Below are 26,281 nucleotides of genomic sequence, written 5' to 3' on the forward strand. Positions count from 1 at the left end.
AGAACTTGAAACACGGCTGGGAGCTCTCAGTGAAATTCTGCAATTCAGACTCACTGATGAGGGTGAGAAACGTGGGATTACCTGTTGTGGTCACATGAACATCTGACAAGTCCGAACTAGGAATTACAACCTGAAACAGCAAAAATATATTTTTGTGCGCAGGCGGGTTTGTGACTTAAGGAGTGCCTCTTGGGCAGCACCAGATAGGGGAACTGGCAGTTCTTAACTCAATCCCATAGCTAGGAGGACTAAAACGTCTTTCTCCTGGGCGTTGGGACCCAAAGGTGGACCTTAGCTCCAGGCTGACTGGCGTGGAAGTTACCCCAGAGGCTGGGCTCTTGCTGGTGGTACACCCACATTAGCAGCAGTCGGTCCGCTCTTGGCGGTGGGAAGAGGAACAGCTAGCCTGCGAGACCAAACTGCGAACTTGTAATTTGTGTCATATCTGGGGATGATATCACGCAAAGCTGCTTCTTCCTCAGTTCAGATTCAAATGACCTGACAACAGATACTGGCTCATCCAAGTAGATACCACTGTCCCTATCTGAGACATCAGAAAAGGTCAGATGTGCAACTATGTCTCGGGAATGTAAACGGTAAATTTACCAGCTACAGCCATCCCGTAGGAGGCGGGTTGGCTAAGCCAGCCTTCTTTGTGCTGTCCAGCTCTAAACTCTGTCCATAGCTGGGGATTCCTTAACCCAAGACGGTGGCTTGACACATGTGAAGTGGTTAGCTCGGAGACAAAGTCTGGGAATACTGGAAGGCAGTTATAGTCTGTTGTCAGATTCGCTGGAAGGAAAAACTCCACAAACTGCCAGAGATTTCTAAGATGGTGGAGTAGATGGCCTTTCCACTCTGAGCTTCTCCACTGTGTGATGAAACGTGGAAAAAACAGAGATGTTGTTTTGGCCTGCAAGCGGAGCAGCGGCGGAGCAGCGGCGGAGCAGCGGCGGAGCAGCGGCGGAGCAGCGGCGGCACACCGAGCCGACAACAGGCTCTTCTGTTCATCCGTGAGAATGTCGATGAATGCCCAAGCTGATGTCCAGCACGGCATCATGTTGGTGAGCGTCCGGCTGAGGCTAGCCAGTGCTCCCGCGTGGTTCATCCTCAGGCAGTCCAGATATTTGCAGAGACATCGACCAGATGCTCCTCATCTTCAGATTTGGAAAAGCTGGAACCCTAGCGAGGGTAATGCAATGCAACAGTTGTTCTAGCATGTTCTCCGTCTTTCCAGGGTCGAGCCCTGGATCTGGCAACAACATACACAGGCTTACTTTTCCTGGCGTGGCAAGTCCCCAGTCAGACAGGGCAAACAGCACCCATTAGGACGGGAGAAACAGAAGATTTCTGCTTTGCTTGCTTTGGTTTGGTACTCATGCCAAAATGCAAAGCAACAGTGCTGCACAAGGAGACTTGAAATTTCCACTCTGTGGGAAGCCCACACACCAACTGAACAGTGGAGGCTAACACCAACGAGGCAGTTAAACTGACTTCATGCTAGCAGACAGCAGCACTAACTATCAGTAGCTAGCCCAACTCGGCATCCCCTCATGTGATTACAGAAGGTATATGTGCAGGGTTGTATATGTGTCATCACAGGACACGAATAGAGGTGCCTTAAGCCACAACATGCAGGGGCGTGATATCCCAAACTATTGGGATTTGGGGCTCCTCTTAATTAGTAAATACTAAATGTCATTTTAATTCTGCAGAGCTGTACCTCCCATTACAACGCCGGTACCTGGGGAATCGTCCAGGGCCAGTTAAGGCCCCTTTTGGCTCCCAGAGTGTATACGCTGCCTATGGTGCGGTCGATAGGCAAGACCATGGTGCAGGGCAAGAACTACGGTCCCCAGATCACCGTCAAACGGATCTCCACACGGTCAGTACTCAGCACCGGTTGTTTGGTAACTATTTTTAACCTGCAGTTTTGGCCAGAGGTTTCCATACACTCACCACTGGTATGAATGTCAGAGTGTTTTAGAGGTTTTAATGGTTGTTTTAAACTGTTCCAGGGTGGAATTGTTGTACTGCATAAAAAAATAGATGGATAAGTACTTCATCAGCTACTGATGTTATAAATAGGGATGCACCGATACTGGTATCGGGTATCGGGGCTGATACTGTAAAATGTGTGTGTACTCATACTCGTAAAAGTTAACCGATACCATGAACCGATACTAACTTATTTCATTAATCAGAGGGTGGCTTGTCATTTCTGTTGTAGTTTTTTAGATTGGCCACTAGGGGGACATCCCCTAGAGACAGTGCCAATAGTTCAGTGATATTTTGTTAAATTACAATGTGGAGACACTGCAATAATTTAACAGAAGTGCTTATTTTTCACTTGAAATTTTTTTGTGGTCATTTTTATTAAGATATTATTTATTATCGGCAGAGAATATAATAAAACCTGTCTTCCAATTCATTGCATTTGTGTGTGTGTGGTAGAAGTATCGTTTTTTGTACTCTGTATCGGCAAGTACTCAGATCCAAGTATCGGTATCGTATCGGTTTGAAAAAATTGGTATCGTTGCATCCCTAGTTATAAATATAACTTTGTGCTTAAAGGCAAACTTAAATCCCCTTCTTCCTTTTCACTTTGGTTTTCCATCACATTTGAACTCTGCAGAGGTCGGAAGTGTAAACCAATCTTTGTACAGATTGCTCGGCAAGTTGTAAAGTTGAATGCTTCAGATCTCCGACTTCCCTCAAGAGCCTGGAAGGTCAAACTAGTTGGAGAAGGTGCTGACGATGCAGGAGGGGTCTTTGATGACACCATCACAGAGATGTGTCAGGTATGTAAACATCTGGACTTGTTAGAACAAATTTAATTCCAGCTGTTTACTGGATGTCTGATGTACTAGAGCTTCTACTTCTTCACTGTCGTGTATATTTATCCATAGGAGTTGGAGACAGGAGTTGTAGACCTGCTCATCCCATCTCCCAATGCCACAGCAGAGGTTGGCTACAACAGAGACAGGTGAGAAGACCTTAATGAAACATGCAGGTCAGGTAATGTGTTGGAAGTTGTAGGACTTTAAGAGAGTAACTAATCCTGTGTTTGAAATAAAAGAACGACATTTCTTTGATGGCTTTGGTGCTTGCTTTGGCAAGCGCGTGCGCTAAATTGGATATGATACAGGGAAGATTAGCACGGCCTCTGCGCAAGGAGGACACGTACATTCGTGAAGCGTTCCACATTTTTCAGCGGAGGCTTCAAGAGAGAACGAGGTACAAACGTTCGGTTGCTAGCAAACGAGATGGACGAGCTAACAGCGCTGACACGGAGTCAGAGGGAATATCGTGAGTGTAGCTCGATGTGTTTCACGGATGCACCAGGGTATTCCCGATGGCAGTGGACAGTGTGGCTTCCACACTGTTCGGGCGGACAGGGACAGCGCCACGAGCGGTAAGCAGAAAGGAAGAGGGCTTGTTGTTCTTGTTAACAAACGGTGCTCACATAACAATCAAAGACTCGGGCCGGATTATTTGATTGTAATGTTGTTGGCTGTTTACGACACTGCAGTGAATGCTCAGCCACCTACAGCCGTACCTGTAGTCAGCCTGAAATCCAGAGCTGCACCACTCCCTCAGGATTTTTTACAAGTCTGTTGTGGCCAGTGCCATCCTCTATGCTGTTGCATTCTGGGACAGCATGCCAACAGACTCAGTCAACTGCTCGGCCAGTAATGTTGTGGGGATGGAGCTGGACTCTCTTAGGGTGTTTCTGACAGGTGGCTGTTGTCCAAGATAAGGACAGTGATGGACAGTACCTCCCACACACTGCATGACTTGCTAGCCAGTCACAGGAGCATCGACTGAGACAGGAAATCATTCCTGCCTGTGGAACTCCTCCATCTACACACTGCAACAATTACACCCTTTGCACACGCTCTACAGTAAAATAACAAATGACAAATTTTCACAGGTTAGAGTCAAATGTCAATTAAATACATTTCACCTCTATAATATTCGTGATATTTATAATTGAGCGATTTGTATGCGTGTATATTGTGCTATTTCTTAAATGTGTTAACTTTGTAATAGTTTAGTGTGTTACTGTTTTTGCCTTGGAGCAACTGAAACCCACATAGTTTCCTTATGGATTATTAAAGTACTCTGATTCTGATTTTGGTAGATTCCTCCTCAACCCGTCAGCATGCCTGGATGAGCACATGCTCCAGTTTAAATTCTTAGGTATTCTTATGGGGGTAGCCATCCGCACCAAGAAGCCCCTGGATCTGCACTTGGCTCCTTTGGTTTGGAAGCAGTTGTGCTGCATCCCCTTGTTGCTGGAGGACCTGGAGGAAGTGGACCTGCTCTATGTGCAGACACTCAAAAGCATTCTTCACATTGAAGACAGCGGCATCACGGAGGATAATTTCCATGAGGTTAGAAAAGCATTTTGATTGTATGTTCATGTGAGGATTATACTTAGACATTTAAATATTGAAACCACACTAAAGCAAGACACCAGCCACAAACACATGCATTCATTCAGCAGCGTTACAGTGTTAACTGGGGCTGTTTCATAGAACATTAAATTCAATGTTTGGTTCATTTTTAGTGCAACAGAGAAAAAGCAGATGTCTACATTTAAGAACAGTTGAAATATGAAAGAAAACCTGTGTAATGTTACTTTGCTTGAGATAGGGTTACCTGGGTCCAACCTGGAATTAGGCCGGGGGAGCGGCTACATTGGCAAAGCGGGCTGGGTATCGTCTAACGTTGGGCAATATCTAAAATCTTTCCAACCGACATTCGACTTTCTGATGGGCAGAGCAATATATAGTTATGCACAGTAGGGCTGCCACGATTAGTCGACTATCAAAATCGTCGACGACTGATTTAATAGTTGACGCGTCGTTTGAAGCTTTGTAAGATCCCAAAAGACGCAGGAATAAGTAGTAGGATTTAAGAGTGTAATAACGGACTGAAACAGATGATGGCAGCACTGCATGTACAAGGATGCCAGCTGCCGTTAAACCCCGAAGAAGAAGTAGCTCTGTCCCAGAATTCATAGCGCAGCCCAGCTCAGTTTCCAACAATGGCGGCAGCTAGTTAGTTTTAATATTACTCTTATTATTCTTTCTGGGTCACAAAATAAACGTTTAACATATTTTCAGGCGAGAATGTAGCTGTGTAAACCTCAAATATCTGCTCAGTTTATCAAGACACCACATATTTTCAAAAGCGCTCCGACGGTTTCGGAGACGTCTGTTAGCCACTAGCTCGATAGCTAGCCGGGGGCTAGGCTAACTAGAGCCGTGAGAACACCGGACTCCCGGCAGATCGTTTTCAAACCCACCGCCGTCTTTCACTACTCAGGTTAAACATGATATATAAGTCACTTAGATAACTTAAAAATGTTATTGTTTGGCTTTTTTCAGTATTTTATTTGTTCCTGAGTAAATCGGTTTGGCTGAGATTAAAGTTATAGTTTTTACACAGCTGAATAAACGTCAAGCAGATTAAACTCCATCAAAACAATCTGCAAATTTCATTAAAATGTAATAAATGATCATCTTGTCTTTATTTTTAGTTAGCACATACGTTAAACACTTAAAGCTGTAAGCTAATGATAGTTATATAAGAGCAGATGCTGCTGGTGCAATAAGCTGTATGTTTTATGTCCAATGGATGATGATCTGATTAGTCGACTATCAAAATAATCGTTTGTGGCAGCCCTAATGCACAGACTGATTTGCGCTTTTAGGCTTTATAGGGTGAAAGGTGAAGACCCTACAGTAATATAGAGAAAGCCCAACAATCGAAAGACCCCCTATGAGCAAGCACTTGGCGAAAGTGGGAAGGAAAAATGCCCTTTTAACAGGAAGAAACCTCCAGCAGGCTCAGGGAGGAGGAGCCAGTTGGGGGTGAGGAGAGGAATACTGAAGAAAAGAAGCGCTGTAGATGAGCTCATTTCTGCCACGTGAGCTTCATACGTTGGATGAAATGAATAAATGAACAGAACAATGAACGCTTGTTAGATTTAGTGGAAAGCTTTTATAGAAAACCTTATGATGGCCTTTATTTACCATGACTGCAGAAGTTATTGACTTGTATTTTATGCATTGTTTGTCTTTCTAATGCATTCTCTCTGATAATATAATTGCCATATTCTAGTACAAAGCCTCATTTTGATCCTCTTCTTTTAGGCCATGGACATAACTGGTTTTTAACTACGCTTCATATAGAAAAACAGCAGTTTGTCTTATCAAACTCAGATCTGGGGACAAAGATTAATTGTCACTGATCCACAGGGCCCAAGGTTTATTATTTAGGATTAGAGATTTTAGGTATATTTTTAATCATTAATGTAATTCCATCAGAGGTCCTTTCTTTATGAAGTGAAGTTCTGACATATGTCTGTGAAAGGTGCTATATAAATAAAGTTTACTTACTTACTTACTTCCCTAACCTCCGTGAGCTCTTTGCCAGTACTCATAGTTTTTGTGTTTGTTCTGCAGATGATTCCTCTGGATTCCTTTGTCGGGCAGAGTGCAGATGGTAAAATGGTCCCCATTATCCCAGGAGGGAACAGCATCCCTCTCACTTTCTCCAACAGGAAGGAATATGTGGAAAGAGCTATTGAGTACAGACTGCATGAAATCGACCGTCAGGTACAGAAAAGGCCTTTACACACCAGACATGTCAAATCCATGTGAATATTGTGTGTATTAAAAATATTTTACGGACTCACCTCTTCAGTACAACAGCACAAACTCAATTTTTCCAATTTTCTGGATCTGAATAAACAGATCTGACCAATCAGATCACTGCCTTGGGCAACAAATGCAATTTTAAGTCAAATCATGCAATGATATGTGTCACGGTCTGTGGAGACAGGCCGTGCGGTGGTGTGTGTGATGGACCCAGGTGCGTACACAAGTGAGTAGATGGGAGTGAACTTAACAGAAAGCGAGCCTTTATTATGGCTGAAGACAAAGTGTACAAACAAAGCAGGGATAGGTGACTAAACTAGACTATAACTAACTGGGGAAACTAGTACTGTGACAAACTAAGAAGACTCAGAGACTATGATGATCACTGCAAAGACTGAGGACTAAATACACACATGAGGACACAGCTGACTAGAATGAAACATAATTACAGCACAGGGGAGAGTAAACCTGAATGCAGTGAACAAAGAACAGCAGACTCTTTCAAAATAAAACAGGAAACCCAGAGACATGAAGATAAATCATGACATGACCTTAACATAACCACACAGACATGAAACATGACAGGTAGACGCACGAATCATGAGACTGAGTACAGGGAGAGATGACAGAAACAACTAAGAAATGAAGGACTAAATAGCCACCTAGAAATGAACTCGATCAAAAATGGATACAAAAAGACAAAACACTGGGTCACACGACCCAGCCCATGACAATATGGAAATAGTAAAATGTTACTATTTTACCTCAGATTGGATGGAGTCAGATTCTCAGTGTTTTATGTTTCCTGTTTAGAAACATCAGGACGAGCTCGTCGATGTCGACTCTTTTCACAGTGTGGTTTTTTGAGGATCATTTTTACCCTCGTTGTGTGTATACATTACATACATTACTATTTTACCTCAGATTGGATGGGTGTGTGTATACATTACACCACAAGTTTCTGTTTGGAAAATTTGCAAAAAAAAAGAAAGAAAAAGAAAGGATGACTTGTACAACATTGTACATATTGTACTATAATCTCTTTTTCTTTCTTTTTTTAAAAAACAAATATGTGTTTATTAAAAACATGGATTAACTTCAAAGTCATAAAAAAGAAGTGCGTGTGGAAGTGTCTTAAACCTGTGTCGGGTCAAAGACCCACTTATTGGCCATAGCTGTAAATAAAGACTTCGGATAGATGTCTGGGAAGCATTTTGACTTGACTTTCTTTGGAGTTTATTTGGGTGATATTAAATTGAATTGAACTTGTACGTCTTGGTCATACTGTTTCAAAACTTTGTTGGTTAAGGACGTCTCAGTCACCGTTGTTAGCCACTGAGCATTCACAGGGGGATGTATAGATGATCCAGATACAGGAGCACAGTGTTTGTCTGCTGTCTCAACATGGAAAACCTAATAACAGCAAGCTGTGAGCAGGAAACACACGAACGTCTCTTTAGCTGATCTGACCGTTAGATGAAAGTCCTCTCCTGTGGGCTCATCTCTTCCAGGTGGCAGCGGTGCGTGAGGGCATGTCGTGGATCGTGCCGGTGCCGCTGCTGTCCCTGCTCACTGCCAAGCAGCTGGAGCAGATGGTTTGTGGCATGCCGGAGATCTGCTGCGATGTGCTCAAGAAGGTGGTGCGCTACAGAGAGGTGGATGAACAGCACTCCTTGGTGCAGTGGTTTTGGCAGACCCTGGAGGAGTTCTCCAACGAGGAGCGTGTCCTCTTCATGCGCTTTGTCTCAGGTCGCTCGAGGCTCCCTGCTAACACGGCTGATATCTCCCAGAGGTTTCAGATCATGAAGGTGGACAGGGTAAGTGAAGCAGGGCACTGTCATCATGAAAAATGCCCAATTATTTTCCTTAAATTCTTGGAGAATCTTAGTGATATTTAGGTTGGTTTATCTGCAATGAGCTGAGCCGGTAAAATAACTTTTCTCTGGATAAGGAAGAGACAGAGAACCTCAGTCTATGTTAATCTGGGGGCATTTTGGTTCTTTTGGTTCTCCCATCTTCAATGGACTGCTGCGTAACTCAGGACACTATTAGAAAACTATCATTATGAGTGTACAATAACATATTTTTGCATTTCCTAGCAGTGAATGCTGAAGTGTTTAAAAACATTTGAAATAGTCAAAGCTGAACTTCCTGAATGAGCTTAATTTAATTAGATTACCAAATTATCAGCCAACTTTAGTGTAAAAAGTAGAAGCACAAAATAGAAAAATGGGCTAAATAAAACCAAAAAATCCATCATTGTACTCTAAAATAACAGCCACTGGTGTCCGCTTTCATCCCCGGTTATTGTGATAGATATTTGTCTCTCATAAATGTCCCCAAAGCGCTGCCTCCTCCGTCCAACTCTCCCACAGGGAACAATGTTAAAACAGTTAAAACTACACTGTCACGACATCCACATACTGAACTCTACAGATGGGAAAATTAAGAATTTGTAGACTAGGAGTTGTTGGTGCTCACGGTGAAAGAATTTTTCTTATACAACAGTTTTCTCTTAGGAAACATTTCAGAGACAAATTTCTGTCTATTTCAACCTGAAGCTGACAGAAGTCTGGGTCACCTGACAAGAGTCACTATAGCAACCGGTCCTCACACCTGCATCCTGATGGTGCTCTCTCATCCAGCCAAGATTCATCTCAAATTATATCTTTCAATGCTGCTGTGTCCACAGTTTTTACTCTCCAGCCTTTATCTTAATCTTCAAACGTAGCACGGTTCGTCTTCAGCCTCACAAACCGACTCTGCCTTCAGGCTCGGGCTCATAGTAGCCCTGGCCTGCATCGTAATTAGTGAATTAATTTAAAAAACAACAGTGCTTCAGAAACACTGTGCCGAGGCTTAGTTCATCAGCACATCGCTCCTTTAGTACCTGATTCAGTGGTTTATAAGGAAGTGAATCACTGGCAGGATGTGTGGTGCGTTTTCATGGAGCTGCTGTGACATTGAGATGTGGAGTCAGCAACAAAAAGAAGATGTTCGGCCTATTCCTAAATAAAAACCACTTTAATGAGGCGTTCTACCCACAGGTCTAAACTGTACATATATAGTGATAGAATTATAAGCATCACTAATCTGGGAGTTAAACGGAGGCAGATCTTAAACCACTGTTGTCTATTATATTTAAAAAAAAATTCAATTTCCTCACTTAAAATTTTGTGGATCTCCTGTTTAACCGGCCTCATCTGCTCCAATACCTTGGGGCACCTTGTAACGGTGTGCAGTTGTTCCAATTTTTCCAAATTTTCCTGCAAATCTGACAGCTTTTTTGCTCTCACCTTCTTTAGGACTGCACATTTTGCAATAATTTTACCCCTAAGGTATGCCTTAGCTGCATCCCATAAAATTGTGGGATTAACTGTTCCATTGTCATTGAGTTCTAAATATGTTTTTAACTCCTGTCCCATTTCTCTTTTAAATGAGTCATTATTTAACAGACCTGTGTTAAGCCTCCATAAGGTGTTTTTGGGGCTAGCTTTAAACCCAATCTTCATAGTTAGTCCCGAATGATCAGATAAATCTCTCTGTCCTATTATGCAATCCTTCACTCTGTGGAGATCTTTACTAAAAGTAAAGAAATAATCAATCCTCGAGTACATATCATGTCTCGCTGAATAAAATGTAAGTTTGCGTTCATTTTTGTGTAAATATCTCCATATATCTATAAGCCCCAACTCTGATAACATTGTTTTTACTTGTTTCTCTAATTTAGTTCCCCTCCGGTCTCGGCTAGTTGTATCCCATTTTGGATGGAGAAGTAAATTGAAATCTCCTGCACATATACGTGTACCAACACTTTCTGCGGCAATAAGACTGAATATCTCCTTAAAGAACCCTGTACTACTACCAGGGGGTGCATATATATTACACAGCGTGACGTCTTCCTGTTCCATTTTCCCTTTCACCAACACAAATCTTCCCTCTTTATCTTTATGTTCTCCAGTAAACTCAAAACCAACCTTGTTCGGTATCAGAATGGCCACTCCTCTTTTTTTGCCAGTTAAACGGACGCAGATCTTAAACTTCAGAGCTTTCGTAGGGTCCAGCTTTTTTTGATTTGAGGCAATTTGGCAAAATAAAGTCCGTCTTATCAAAGCAGCTTTCTGAGACAGTAATCTATGACTTTGTTACATCTAGGCTGGATTAGTGTAACGCACTTTATTGTGATGCAGTTCGTCTTTTAACTGGAACAAAAAAGTCTGAGCGCATTACCTCCATTTTAATTTCACTCCACCAGCTACCTGGATGTTTTTAAAAGTTCTTTTATGTGTTTTTAAATCTCTAAATGGTCCTTACCTCTCAGAGCTACTACAGCCATACACACCTGCCCGCTTCCTTAGGTCCGCCAATCAGCAGCTGCTTAAGGCACCAAAAACTAAGTATGTAGAGGTGCTTTTGAGGAGGCTGCTCAAAGGGGCTGTAGCTGCAATTTTATTAAATTAAATTAAATTAAATTTTATTTGTTTATGCTATTTGTACATGTACAGCACTTTGTGAACCCTTTATGTTGGTATGGTATTATATAAGCTTTGGTCACTGGTGAAATACATAATCAAGCAGAGGCCTCACAGCACAAGCGTAGTCCCAGCCGATTATAAGATTGTGTTGCACATTATTATATAGTCTTTTTTATGAATAAAAAATATCAAGACGTCACAGGTTCTGTAGAGTTGACAATCGCAATAAAGCAGTTCATTTAATTTTTAGATTCAAGCTGCGCTTCATATTTTTGGCCACCAGAGAGGACGGTGCTGAAAAGCTTCGAGTCATGAAGTTTCATCTGTCCATTAACCATCTTAATTCTACAATTCACAGAGCAACAGACTGTCCATCATAAACATATTTAAGCGACGTTATCTTGAATCTGTGCCACACCTGCACAGAGACACTAAATATCTTGCTTGTCGTGTGGGCTACAAGTAGACCAGAGTCAGTGCAGTCAAACACACCTGCCTGCAGTTCATACAACCCCATCAAACCACTGCCAACTAGTGCCCACTCCCCACATGGAGAAGAGGTTATCTAGGCAACATTATGTTACACCAGGGTATTTAAAAGTAGAGCAGACTGGGAGGCGGAGCCTTGAGCTTTCACATCCGTCTTCTGTGTCATCACCACCATTTTTTGATAAAGCTGGGATGACGTGAACCCTTCCTTTTATGCTTCCGTTATGCTGCAATAGGCCGGACCTGCTGGGGCTTCTCATCATGCATGACCACCTGCATGTTTCTTCTTCACTCACATTCACTCACTTTCCATTCAATCATGAGTGTACTGTTGTTTGTTCTTTACCTTATTATATAAAGGCCTTGAGGCGACTGTGATTTGGTACCAACTGAATGTAGAAGAAGAGAGCAGCGTTTGGCCACAGATTGACACTGTATGAAGTTTAAGTAATTTTGAATTTGTTGTGTGTCCTCCACAGCCCTACGACAGCTTGCCCACCTCTCAGACATGTTTCTTCCAGCTGCGCTTGCCTCCATACTCGAGCCAGGCTGTCATGGCTGAGAGGCTGCGCTACGCCATCAATAACTGCCGCTCCATCGACATGGACAACTACATGCTCTCCCGAAACGTGGACAATGCCGAGGGCTCTGACACTGACTACTGATCCAAGCGGTTCCACACACGCACACAAATCGGCAGAAATGAACAGAAACAGCCAGTATTATCCAAACCGCACCGTCATAGGAAACTCTTAAGCAGATGGGCCATTTTCTAATCTATTTTATGTCGATTAAACAGCACAACTTTTCATTTCTCTTTGTGGTTTATTAGCAGTTTTTATTGACACAAATTCAAACGAGAAATGCATTTAGTGTTTTATCTTTTTTTTGTGCACATCCCATTTTTAGGGTTTCTGAATGGAGATCTGTTTATTTGTTTGGAAATGTGTATAGAACATTATCAAGCAAGCTGTGGAGAAAGAAACACATTGTACATTGTGTAAAATGCTACATTAGGGAAAATGTCATATTTATTGTTTTCATTGCCTATGCCAAGTTTCCCAAACCATATAAAAGACCTGACAATAAATGCTGCATAATTGATTTGTTCTGTTGCTGGAGTTTTTCCATGGTAAAAAGAAAAACCCTTCATCATAAATAGATTAATTTATGTGAGAAGTACAAAATATCACAAATGCCACTGTTTGACAGGAAATAAACTGGAAAAAAACCGATCACCCGAGCAGGTGAACAGATTCTCGTGACACGGCGCTTTGGGAAGTCCCTCCTTCCCGTTTCCTTATTTTTTTGCATATTTGTCATATTTTCATTATTTCGATCAAACAAATGTTAATGTCGAACATAGATGTCCCTCGTAAATACAACATGCAGTTTTTAGTTGATTCCATTTATTACACGAAACAGCCGTAACAAATGTTAACTTACTCAATCTAAAATGAAATCTTCACTTTAAAAATGCAAAGTTTTTACTGCAGTTATCTTTATGTGATAGTAAAATGTTTTGATGATCTGAAACAAAGTGAAAAATATGCGAGAACTCAGAAAGGTCTTGATGCATGCTCAACAATCCAGGTAAGGAAATCCCAAAAGGTTGATTCTGTTCATCTGGACGTTTCAGTGGGAGAAACGTTTCATCCAGGTGACTGCTTTGGTCTCAGCTGACTGCAGGTTTCCCCGAAATTGAATTGAAACCAGACCTAGTTTTATTCTTGAGATCATCTTCTGCTGGTCTAACAGCACAGGTATACACGGAGCTGGTCTTCTCTAGTTCAACAACCAAATCTGTGAGATTAATATCCTTTTTTATCCACGTTTAAACTGAAATATCATCATGCATCATTATGCCTTTGGATCACTTTTCTAAGGATAAATGGAAAATGGCCTGCATTTGTATAGCGCTTTACTTACTCCCTAAGGACCCCAAAGCACTTTACACTACATTCACACACTGGTGATGGCAGCTACATTGTAGCCACAGCCTCCCTGGGGCGCACTGACAGAGGCGAGGCTGCCGGACACTGGCGCCACCGGGCCCTCTGACCACCACCAGTAGGCAAACGTGACCGATCTTGATGAAACTTTGCATAAAAATAATTAAATACATAAAGCACATATAAAAATATTTTATAGAAATTCCACAATATATTTGTACATTTGACAGGTCAGCTGAGTACAGAATGGGATGTCAGATCAGAAAGTTAATAATATAAACATGCACATATTTGCATGCACTCACTGAGGGCAGGCAAACTGATGATAATGACAGTGAGGAAGAGCAGAACCCAGGAACAGTTTTGAGGTGCTGTTAGGAGGTCAGGGGTCAGTTCAAGGTAAGATGTGTGTGTTGGTGTATTTGTGTTAGGAACAAATCTTGTCAGAAATACTATGGAACGCCAGGACTGCCATAATGAATTAATTAAATACACCATTAAATAATTAATTAAATGTGGCAATAATTAATTAAAATTGGAATTAATTAATTAAATAAATAGTTATGACACATGTAATTAATTAATTATTGACACATTTAATTAATTATTGACACATTTAATTAATTATTTATTGACACATTTAATTATTTATGTATTTCACATTTTAATTAATTATTGACACATTTAATTAATTATTTAATGATATATTTATTTATTTCATTTTGGCAGTCCTGGCGCCTGGCTCTCATCATGAAATAATTTTATCTGTCAACCTCACCCATCAAACTCAGGGGGCGGGGTTAACGCTGATCGACTCAAAACCATTGCTTTGGCCTGGTAGCCATTGTTTTTAGCACACAACAACCAGCATGTGGAAACTAACAGAACTGAACTTTGAAAAACCCTGTTTGTGTGTCACCAAATACAGTTTTAATATTTTTTTAGCCGAGAATGTAGTGGTTTAATCTTCATGTGTCTGGTCGGTTTCTCAAGATACAGCCTCTTTGTAAAAGTGCTTCGATGATTTCGGAGATGTCTGCCCGTCTCACGGCAAAGCGTCGCTCGCCTCGCAAGCAATCGAGCTGTTATTACCGCCGACAAAGCTCAGGCCCCGGTACACAGCTGTAATAACCCCCGCTGACACGGACTTCTTTTACTGAGGTTATATTTATCAGGGTTTTATTTCCTGATGTTCTTATGTGTCCTACGTGTTTCAGTCGCCAATTCTGAATTATAACTAACATTAAAAACATGTTTAAGGAGGAGAGAGAGCAAATAAATTCAATTAACAGCTGATCTTTGGGTTTTTGTTCAGTAATCAGCGTGACCTGTGTATAAACGCATAAAAGAGATAACGTTGGTGTTTCCTCATGTAGTAACTGCTGGCTTTAACTGTACAAAGGTTGTTCGAAACTATGACACACATACAGACTTCATGATGTTCGGCTAATATTTTTATTGTGAATATTAATCATGAGGGTAAACTGACCTGTACACCACAGAGCGAGGTCAGCATGTCCACGATATCTTCAGCTCTATGAGTTAACCCAGAGTTTCCCAGCTGACTAATCTAACGGTCATCTACAAATAATTCACGGGTCATATCAATATGATTTTACAGAAAAGCATCCTTAATACTGCCAACTATTCCAGAGACGTGAAAATCTACAGCATAAAGAACACAAAAATATAGCAGTCTAACGCAACACTGTAACAGAGATGAACGCGTCAGTTTGTCAAAGCGGAATGAAAGCGATTGGTTGAACAGGTGTTTGTGATCTGTGTTTTCTGCATTTTCATCAGCGTAAGAGACTCAGCAGTTATAACAGTTATACATTTAATAAATTACCAAATGAACGCAAGAAACGAGCAAACCGGTTCCGACAATTTGAGTTTGTGTTCCCTCAGCTGCAGACTGTTTAAATGTTTGAGAGGAAGATTAGATATAAAGCAAACGTCAAACATAGACTCAGTCTGCGTTCACATTTGATATGAGGCCAGGACGGATAATGGCTGTGTCCTGTTTTAAGATCATACATGTAAAATTGTTGTCTGACCTCCGTCGATCCAGCCGCTCAGAGTTAACTGAAGTTAACTTGGATAAATGATAGTTAAGGAGTATCACAGATGACCACGTGAGCTGTGTGACTGTTCACCACTACACTGAAATCAGTAGCTATTACTGAAATACACGTGCTATTTCATAAACTATGATATAAATACTAAAGTCCTACTAACATGTTTAGTTTTAAAGGACACCTTCCTGCCTTTAGTCTCATTCATGAGCAGTATTAGTTTTCTTCTAACATCCAGAAGTCTGCACCATGTGTTTCATAGTTTGTAACAAACCTTTGACAGTTAAACATAACTTGACCGAAAAAGCAAAAAAATAAATAAATGAATAAAAGAGAGAGAGAGAGAATAAATCACACAAATTATATGTTAACCTCATTTATTTTTAGTTAAGTAAACTCTAAAAATTCTAACAGACAGCTGGTGCTTAGAATACAGTTGAATAACTATTAAAAAACAGATGATATAATATTTCTGTCCAGGTTGCAGTCTGCATTATGAACATGCTGTTGCAAACTCTGCTCCTCTCGGTGGAAATGCGCCTTCTCTTTCCTCTTTGTATAAAAACATTTTAAAAGTCAGTTTAATCTCAAAATTTACTGTTAAATCCAAAACACACCAGATAAAGAAAAGCGAATAGTTAAGTCTAACACATGTGCCAGTGAACCATTAAACGTCTGTAAAACTGTGCCGTTATGAAACGTAACTTTAACCTCAGCCAAACCGATTTGCTCAGTTGTAAATAAAACAGCGAAGTAAACGTGACCCGACAGACAGAACCTGAGTGAATTAAGTCCAGCGTTTAACCACTGAGAGCTAAAACTCAGGTGAGGTTTCAAAGCTGTGCCGGTGATTGGACATCAGCCGCTGATGAAGTGGGTTCGCCTATAAAGTGCTGGGAAACAAGCTCCAGCAGCTCTGCGCTCGGGAAAAACTATATTTACTTATCTTGTGCAGAAAAATGTGCTGACGTTGCGTAATATCGAGCACCGGCTGCCCAGTTAAACTGTGACTATCACCAGGTAACGTGGGCGTGTTTCTTGAATTAGCAGCAGGTGTTAAACAGCTGACAGGTGAGGAGGAGGATGCATGCAGGTAAACTGAGGGCCTGTTGAGCTGATCGCTGGTTTCGTGAGAAAAATGTCAGTCGTTCTTTATGTTACAGAAGCACAGAGACACAAGACCAGGTGGAAAGAGACGATCGTTCGGTCAAAATGAGAATCTGCGAATGCAACATGTGGAACACGGACAGTGGAATATGTAAACAAACCGGTTAACGTAACCCCCTCGGTGCACTCTGCATGCTGACTGTTAGCAGAGCTACTGAAATCTCTGAAAACATCTGAGCACAAACATGTTCTATGTTGACAACCTGACCAGACATGTGAAGATTACAGCGCGACATTCGCAGCTAAAACACTGTTAAAAGTGTAGTTGGTGACAGAAAAACGGGGTATTTTAAAACTACACCACCAACATTGCTGCCTGTGATTTGAAATCCATTCTGGGATACCTGGCTGCCCCAAGTCTACACAAGCAATCGATTATCTAGGATCGACCTGTTTTGACTTACTTTGCACGGCAACCAATCAAATGTTAGAGAAGCTGCATGGGCAGCGTTAACCCCGCCCCCTGCATTTGATGGGTGAGGTTGACAGATAAAATTAATTCATGATGAGAGCCAGGCGCCAGGACTGCCAAAATGAAATAAATAAATATATCATTAAATAATTAATTAAATGTGTCAATAATTAATTAAAATGTGAAATACATAAATAATTAATTAAATGTGTCAATAATTAATTAAAATGTGAAATACATAAATAATTAATTAAATGTGTCAATAATTAATTAATTAAATGTGTCAATAATTAATTAAAATGTGAAATACATAAATAATTAATTAAATGTGTCAATAATTAATTAATTACATGTGTCATAACTATTTATTTAATTAATTAATTCCAATTTTAATTAATTATTGCCACATTTAATTAATTATTTAATGGTGTATTTAATTAATTCATTATGGCAGTCCTGGCGTTCCATAAAATACATGCACCTGAATTGTATTGACAAAAGCATGTAGAGCTGCAAAGTATTGTTCGCTCTGATTTTCTTTCCTGTGCAGGTTCCCAAAAGATAAAATTAGAAGTTTAGTGAAATGAGTGAATGAACCCTCATTCTTAAATCAGACTTTGACTAGACAGACAACTTGTTTAAATCATAGTACTGATCCCATCAGTTTTTACATTTGTTGGGATTTATTTCTCAAGTTTTATTTTTTACTTGACATCAACTACAGGCCATTTACCATAAAATGAACCCAACACATTTTACAGTCACTTTTTACAGAACTTTACAAAAACAAATTTCCATATTCTCCAGAATTCTGTTGTTCATGTTAGGCATGTTAATCATCAACATCACACAGTACCAGGTCTTTCCACAGTGGTGCCAAAACCTGGACGTTATGCTGGAGCCCCAACCTGCGCATCCAGTTTAGGCGCTGGCTCTGATGGTGGCCTGTCGGTACCTATCGGCTGCCTCCGGAGTCCCACAGGCTAACCAAGCCCGGTAGGTTGGTTACCACCACGACGGGCACCAACTACCTTGCGGCCGCAGCTCCGTGCAGCAGCTTCGGCAATGGAGGTGCTGAACATGGTCCATTCGGACTCAATGCCCCCAGTCTCCCTCGGAATGCTGTTGAAGCTCTGCCGGAGGTGTGCGTTGAAGATGTCGCTGACTGGGGCCTCTGCTAGACGTTCCCAGCACACCCTCACTACGTTTGGGTCCTGATCCAACTCACCACCAGTTGGTGATCAGTTGACAGCTCAGCCCCTCTCTTTACCCGAGTGTCCAAAGCATATGGCCTCAGGTCTGGTGATACGATTACAAAATCGATCATCGACCTGCGGCCTAGAGCGTCCTGGTGCCACGTGCACTTATGGACTCTCTTATGTTCGAACATGGTGTTTGTTATGGCCAAACTGTGGTTTGCACAGAAGTCCAATAACAAAACACCGCTCGGGTTCAGTTCCTCCCAATCACGCCCTTCCAGGTCTCACTGTCATTGCCCACATGAGCATTGAGCAAGCATTCATACTCTGAACTGCCGCTCGGAGCATAAGCACAGATGACAGTCAGGACCCGTTTCCTGACCTGAAGGCAAAGGGAACAAACCCTCTCGTCCACTGGGAGAAACCCCAACATACCAGCAGCAAGCCGAGGGGGTACCAAGATACACACCCCAGCCCGACGCCTCTCACCAGGAGCAACTCCAGACTGAGACAGAGTCCAGCCCCTCTCCAGGAGACTGGTTCCAGAGCCCAGGGCAAGCGTTGAGGTGAGCCCGACTATATCTAGCCGGTACCTCTCAACCTCACGCACTAGCTCAGGCTCCTTCCCCACTAGAGAGGTGACATTCCATGTCCCAGTTGCCAGTCTTGGTAGCCGGGGATTGGTCCGCCAAGGCCTCCGCTCCTGGCCGCTGCCCGACTCACATTGCACCCGACCTCCACGGTGCCTCCTGTGGGTGGTGGGCCTGCAGGAAGATGGGCCCATGTCCCTTTTTCGGGCTGTGCCCAGCCGGGATCCATGGACTAAGGCCCGGCCACCAGATGCTCACCCTCGGGCACCCACCCCGGGCCTGGCTCCAGGGCGGGGCCCCAGTAACCCGAACCTGGGCAGGGTAAACTGTTCCCTCGATGGTCTTTTCATAGGGGTCTTCTGAATTGCTCTTTGTCAGGACCAATTTGCCATGGGAGACCCTACCAGGGGGCAAAAGCCCCCACACAACATAGCCCCCGGGATCCCTGGGACACACAAACCCCTCAACCACGATAAGGTAGCGATCAGCGGAGGGGCAAAAAAATACAAAACAAGCAAATATAACCCGACATCTATGATTTGATTTCTTTGCATGTGTGGATTGGATGGGTTGTTACTGAGATCAGGTGATGATTTCATGTCAATAGCGCCTTTAGAAATATATTTACTAAGAAAACTGGTGACGTATTCAATACTTGCACTTAGTTTTACCTGCTGAATGAAAAGATATACTGTGTTTGGTTGTGATTGTCTGTAAAAAACAAACAAAGGTCTCCACTACCTTACAAAGGTATCGACCTAATTAAAAGGAATGACAGTAACAGCTCACATCCTCTGGAAAAAGAACAAGCAAACACGTATCCTTTAGCAAAGCTTTTATTTAGGTCTCTGCTGGACCTGTGGGATTTAGATTCTATGTAAATTTACAGGCTTGTGTCTGTTAATGTATATAAATATATAAATGTCCTCTTCTATGTGCAAACCAATAAGCACGCCAAAGCATGAAGAATAATTAGTCTCCAGGTCAGACCTGAAAAGACAAGGAAACATTAACCATCATGTGTTGTTCACACTATTTATATCCAATGAAAAGTAAAGCTGATATATAATGTTGGATCTGGAGACTTTGCTATGTCCAACTGTTTGTATTCACTTACCAGACACTTTATTAGATAAGCTTGCTCAACTGCACATGAAATCAAATATGTAATCAGCCAGTGACATGTACGCATGTCAAAAACCCTCAAGTTCAAACTGATAATAATTTAAGTGATTTTGTTAGTGGCGTTTAGTGCCATATAGGCTGGTCTGAGTATTTCACAAAATGCTGATCTACTGGAGTTTCCCCACATGATCACCTCGGGGGTTTACAGAGAAATAGCTGCAGTTCACTCTTTTGTTGGTTTGCTGGTTAGACTTCTCTGACTTTCAAAGTGATAAAAAGAGAACAGTGCCTCAGAAAAACACTGAAAATGTAATGCTTCTTACCTGACTGATTCATTCCACCTGTTGGTGCTGAAGTCACAGAGTCTAGAGGAAAACAAATGCGCCTGGTTAGCATTAGAGCTGTTAACACTAACACAGTTGACTCCCTTTCTTTCAGGCCTCAGTTTGTGCCATGATCCCAAAAAGAAATGACTAATTCTCAGGTATAAATAAAAAAATCAACAAGACTTCCTTTACAATAAACAGGATGGAAATTAAAATGAATACATCCTACCCTAATACTTAATACTTAAAATATTATATACAGGCTGGGCCATTTATATGGATACACGGTAATAACATGGGAATGGTTGGTGATATTAAAGTCCTGTTTGTGGCACATTAGTATATGTGAGGGGCAAACTTGTGACATTACCAATAAGTTTGATGTGTCACATGACCCTCGTCCTATTGAAAAAACAAAAGTTGTATCCAAGATGGCCGACTTCTAAATGGCCACCATGGTCACCACCCATCTTGAGGAGTTTGCCCCCTCACATATACTAATGTGCCACAAACAGGACTTTAATATCACCAACCATTCCCATGTTATTACGGTGTATCCATATAAATGGCCCACCCTGTAGTTTATATAGCCAATTAAAGTAAATGTATTTTAATGTAAAAATTAAATGAAAATAAAAAAACAGTGCAACATTTTTTCTAATGAACATCAGGGAGTGCCTCCCTTGTGGCAACCCCCCCCCCCTCCCAAAAAACAAACAAACAAACAAACAAAACTGTCACAATTATAAAAATGAGAATAGTTACTGTGATGTTCACAGTGGGTCTGACTGTGAAACACTGCTTCTTCATTTACTAATGAGGTGCCAGTCACAAGTAATTAGTCAGTGAGGAGCACAGGAAAATAATATGACAGATTTTCAAATTACACATGATTCATTTCATTCAACATGACCCTAAACTAGCGATGAGCAAATGAAGCTTACTGAAGCTTGTATTTAAAAAAGGTTCATCACTCAAAGCTTCCCAGTAGCTTTTGGTGCCACCTGGTGGGCAGAACTATGAAGAGCAGCTTGAATCTACAAATTAAAATGAACTGCTTCATTATGATTGCCCACTCTAATAGCAATCTAATATTGGGCTGCCATTGTGGTGCTTTGAATGTGTATTTTGGGGGGTGCTGCCTGTATGTGCCTCAGGTCCTTGTTTCAAACTGTAACAGGGGATTTGAGGTTTTGATAAGATGGACAAGTGTCATAATGATGGATGAGCTCATTAACCATTACAACTAACTAAGATGCAATACAATAACTACAACTTGAAAAAATACTTTAATGATAATACGTTCAATTAACCCCAGAAGTGTTGGGATTCATCTTTTATGTAACACGTGATGCTCAGTATCTGAGGTCACATCTGAAATCCAGCAAAGAAGCCGGCGCTCATCAAACAGCATGTTGATGTTGGTTCTATCACCACATATTGGAGGGGACTGGAAGAGGGAAATAAGGTCGGTTAAGTCCACACTCCAGGTCATCCTAAAGGATCGAATCAAATAGTGCCTGAAGAAGTCCTCTTCACAGCACTCACTAAAATGGAAGGGATCCTTAATGCTAAACCTCTTGGCTAAATATCATCTGATATTGCTGATCCTGACCCAATTGTACCCATTTTCATGGTCATGGGGCACCAGGATGCCTCATTTCCACAGGTGGCATATGCACCAGGTTAACTTTATCGCCAGTTAAAGATGGAAACAAAGCCAGATCATCGCTGAACACTTCTGGACCCATTTCATTTTGAGATGCCTCCATGGCGTTCAGCTCAGACAGAAGTGGTGTGATGCCACCTGACCTTGCTGTAGATGAAGTCGTCATGATAGTGGACTCTCAGCTGCCCAGGGCCATGTGGCTAGTTGGGAAAATCTCAAAATTGTTTCTTTGGGTGGATGCTATAGTGTGGTCAGTGGAAGGGCAAGTAAAAGATCACACTTACACACGACCAAGCTAGTTACCCTGCCTCAGATGCAAGATGGGAAAACCTTATAGACGTTTTTTGCTATGATGTGCATTTGCAGTGTAAATACAGGGGTGGCTGTATATATGTCCCTGTTGGTATGGACTACATTACCCAGAACCCCTTGCCTAGCATCACAGGATTGATTAGCCCTTGTTCTAGCTGGTCTGACTTGAGTGATGGTAAATTTGATTCTTTTTACTGAATCGAGTTTTAATGAGTCACTCACCAAAGTGAATCAGATTTTTTGAGTCATTTGATTCACTAAGTCAGTTGACCAGAGAGTGCATAAAATATACATTTTCACTCAAACTTAATTTGTTTCTCTTTTCATGTAAATCCCACTGCTAAGATGAATGATTCTAAAAGAAAACTATTTTATAGAGCAAAAACATTTCTAAAATTAAGCAATTTTCTATGAAAATTGCTTAATAAACATTTATTTTGTTTATTTTTATTTTATTAGTATTTTCCTTAAATGTGTTAAATATATATTTTCTCATCTAAATGTCCGCTGAAATGTGAGCCAGGGGGCGGTAATGCTCCTTAATATTGGTTGCCAACCAAGAAGAAGAAGAAGCTGTGAGCCAGGAGGGAGAGGGTGAGTAGCTCATGCTGTTAGCATGTTAGCTGTTAGCATGTTAGCAGAGCGATGCTACTGTGAACCGAGGGGCTATTTTCTTAATGTGAGCTTCTACTCAGGGTTTTTTCTTCCAGTTCAGGGCAGAATTTTTTTGTTAAGATACTGGATGTTGTGTTTTTCTCCACAATTTTAATTATAAGCTAGATATATTGCTGCTAACAGCAACAGGGATGAGTCAGTGAGTCAGTTGGGCTTGTGAATCATGATTCATGAGTCAGTAAAGTGATTCTCGAGTATTGAACGATTCGTTCATGATTCGCGCATCACTATCTGACTTAGCTCCTGGGCTGATGATGCAGGAAAGAGCTGTTGGGAACAAAGGCAATAACCCGTCCTTTGTTTGTTATGACTGGTGTCTGTCGTATAAATGTGAGATTATGTGGGTCATGTTTAGGATGCCTCTATTTTGACCTTTTCAAAATATTTGTTCTAGCTACCGTTGGGGCACGTGCTAGTTAGTGAGAACCATGGTGACCCGATTAAATCATAGTTTCCGCTCCTGTTTCATCTTTATTTGTCACATCTACGTTCTAATGTGACTTGGAACAGTCTACTGTAGGTGTGTTACTTACTGGCTAACTGCCTCATTATACATATTTCCATCCCTTGTGTTGGAGTTCCATCTAGTGATACGTTTGGGAAGTGGTATACTAAATGTGAGCGCTCCTGAAGAGCAGACTTTCCCCATATAAAACTGATAATTTAATTATATCTGGTGCAGGCTGGAGTCTTCCACGAACAGCATCAACATGCTGGTTCAGAAGTTTTGTTTTGAAAATTACTTCACTACATTCTCGGCTAAAAAATATTTAAAAAGTGCAGGTGGTGACACACAAACAGGTTATTTTAAAACTTAGCTTCCAGTTTAGAGTACCACCACCACTGCCGCTTGTGATTTGAAATGTTAGTCTGTTGACAAGCTGCAGTGACAACATTAGCCCCATCAATTTGATGTGTGAGGTTGACATGTATTAATTAATTAGTTATTGCATTAGGTTGTGTAATATAATGAGTTACATTTAATGTTCCTTGCTAGAAAGGTTTGATGTCAGCTGGCAGGCTTGGTGCAATGAAGAAGGTGGCTAAAAAGTACAGTAGGCTGTCCAAACAGCCAAGCAAAGACTCACAGCCTCGGCCAGCTGCTTGAAGAGGAACACCAGAGAGATAGAAGGCAGGAGAATAAACCAGCTGTTCTCCATAGAACCAGCCACGGTTTACTCTCAGTGGCAGGGGAACAATATGAGCACAGAACCACCAAGGCTGGAGATGGAGCGATACTGGAAGAGCATATGGGAGAAGGACGCAACTCATAACTGCATGCTCAGTTTCTAGTGGATCTAAGAGCAGACCACAGCGACCTCCCTGAACAGGATCCAGTAACCATCACAGTGGCAGACATCCAAGAAAGCGTCTCCAGTATGAAGAGTTGGACAGCACCAGGCCCAGACATGGTTCACGCCTACTGGCTGAAGAAGCCGACTGCACTATGACATCACAATGATGCCAAAACAGGCTGAGAGCAGCATTTTCTAATAAAAAATATCCTAAAACAAAGTTTCATACCTCAGCATGGTGTGCAATGTTTCCTTTAAAAAATGAGGAACCTGGACAAGTAGAGGACAAAAACAAAAAGACTTGGCAGGCCGAAAAAGTCTAACTACAGTTGATAAACAATATCTGAAAGTTATATCCTTAAGAAACAGGGATATTTCTTAAGGATAGGACCAGAGAGATACTCTATTACCCATGTTTACTGCAAAACCACCAATCACAACATCATTCCCATCAATATAACTTACAATAAACCTTATATTGTAAGGTAAAGACCCTACAATAATATGTTAAAACTCCAACAATCAAATGACCCCCTTTGAGCAATCACTTGGTGACACCAGCTACACATCTCACCTGTCAAACTCACCTGACATTCTGGCCAGCTCAATGCTGTAGTCAGAGAACTCATGCCGTTTGCTCACCGAGCAAATGTGAGTCCCAAAGTCCTCCAGTCTGACCTGCAGGATGGTGAGCGTGATGTTGCCTGGGCTGTAGCTGATGGTGTAGCCAGCCGTGCAGTTCTGAAAGGCTTTGTGTTTGATATAGTGACACAGCAGCTCATTGAGAGGACTCCTCCACTGTATGGATAGCTGGAAGATATGCATCTGGTCCTCATAGTGGTATGAGCAAGGCAAAGTGGCGCGCTGGCCCGGCAGGCAGAGCAGTTTCCCAGAGCTACCTTGAGACACAAGAACTCAAAGTTAATGTTTGTGAAGATGCTCAAATCAGCATTTTTTAATTTTTAATTTTATATACGTACTGTGGTGGTTCATTTACAAACACAAGTCTAACTTACGTGTTTTTAATTAGAAATAATCAAATTGTTACATGCTTACATTTACACAAAATGTCAGAAATCTGCACTGTCATGAACATGTTTTTCACCAAAAATTATGAACAGGACCGGTGACAAAGGGCAGCCCTGGCGGAGCCCATCACCCACCGGGAACGAGTCCGACTTATTGCCGGCAATGCGAACCAAGCTCTTGCAACGGTTGTATAGGGATCGAATGGCCCGTAGCAATGGGCCAGACACCCCATACTCCCGCAACACCTCCCACAGGACACCCCGAGGGACACGGTCGAATGCCTTCTCCAAGTCCACCTTTGGGCTCCAGGATATAATTGGCTATAATTTGTTGTTGTTGTTTTTTATTATCAATGACTGGTTTCTTCCTGTTAAAAGGGAGTTTTTCCTTTCCACTGTCGCCAAAGTGCTGCTCATAGGGGGTCATATGATTGGTGAGTTTTTGTCTGTATCTATTATTGTACGATCTACTGTAAATATAAAGCGCCTTGCGGCGACTGTTGTTGTGATTTGGCGCTGTGTAAATAAAATTGAATTGAATTGAACATACTGTATTAACACAATTTATCTGTAATCACACAAAAAACAAAAACTAGTAGGATTTCTTTTTACTGTAAAAACCACAGACGTGTTTAGTGAATGATTTCATAACTTGAAACTCAAAAAAACTGTAAACGATAAATTCATATATAACTATCCATCCATCCATCCATCCATCTTCATCTGCTTTATCCGGGGCCGGGTCGCGGGGGCAGCAGCCTAAGCAAAGAGGCCCAGACCTCCCTCTCCCCAGCCACCTCCTCCAGCTCATCCGGGGGAAC

At 41.6% G+C, this 26,281-nt stretch overlaps 1 protein-coding gene and 1 non-coding gene across 9 annotated transcripts in view; both read left to right on the top strand.

The window, feature by feature from the left end:
• herc1 (HECT and RLD domain containing E3 ubiquitin protein ligase family member 1) overlaps positions 1-12,739 on the top strand; it is a 95,044-nt gene extending 82,305 nt beyond the window's left edge. For all 8 annotated transcript variants that reach the window (XM_085164984.1, XM_085164997.1, XM_085165009.1 and 5 more), the window contains 7 exons: positions 1,716-1,885; positions 2,636-2,801; positions 2,910-2,986; positions 4,145-4,397; positions 6,477-6,629; positions 8,183-8,488; positions 12,115-12,739. In XM_085164984.1, coding sequence (XP_085021110.1) covers positions 1,716-1,885; positions 2,636-2,801; positions 2,910-2,986; positions 4,145-4,397; positions 6,477-6,629; positions 8,183-8,488; positions 12,115-12,300 — 1,311 coding nt within the window. In that variant the 3' untranslated portion in view covers positions 12,301-12,739. The remainder of the gene's footprint in view (positions 1-1,715; positions 1,886-2,635; positions 2,802-2,909; positions 2,987-4,144; positions 4,398-6,476; positions 6,630-8,182; positions 8,489-12,114) is intronic.
• Positions 3,104-3,211, top strand: LOC146525169 (U6 spliceosomal RNA). Its single transcript, XR_014875488.1, has one exon. It is a non-coding gene; the product is annotated as a U6 spliceosomal RNA (small nuclear RNA).
• Positions 12,740-26,281: the final 13,542 nt, after the last annotated feature.

The sequence above is a fragment of the Neolamprologus multifasciatus genome, chromosome 1 (assembly GCF_963576455.1).
Source record: "Neolamprologus multifasciatus chromosome 1, fNeoMul1.2, whole genome shotgun sequence".
Classification (NCBI taxonomy): domain Eukaryota; kingdom Metazoa; phylum Chordata; class Actinopteri; order Cichliformes; family Cichlidae; genus Neolamprologus; species Neolamprologus multifasciatus.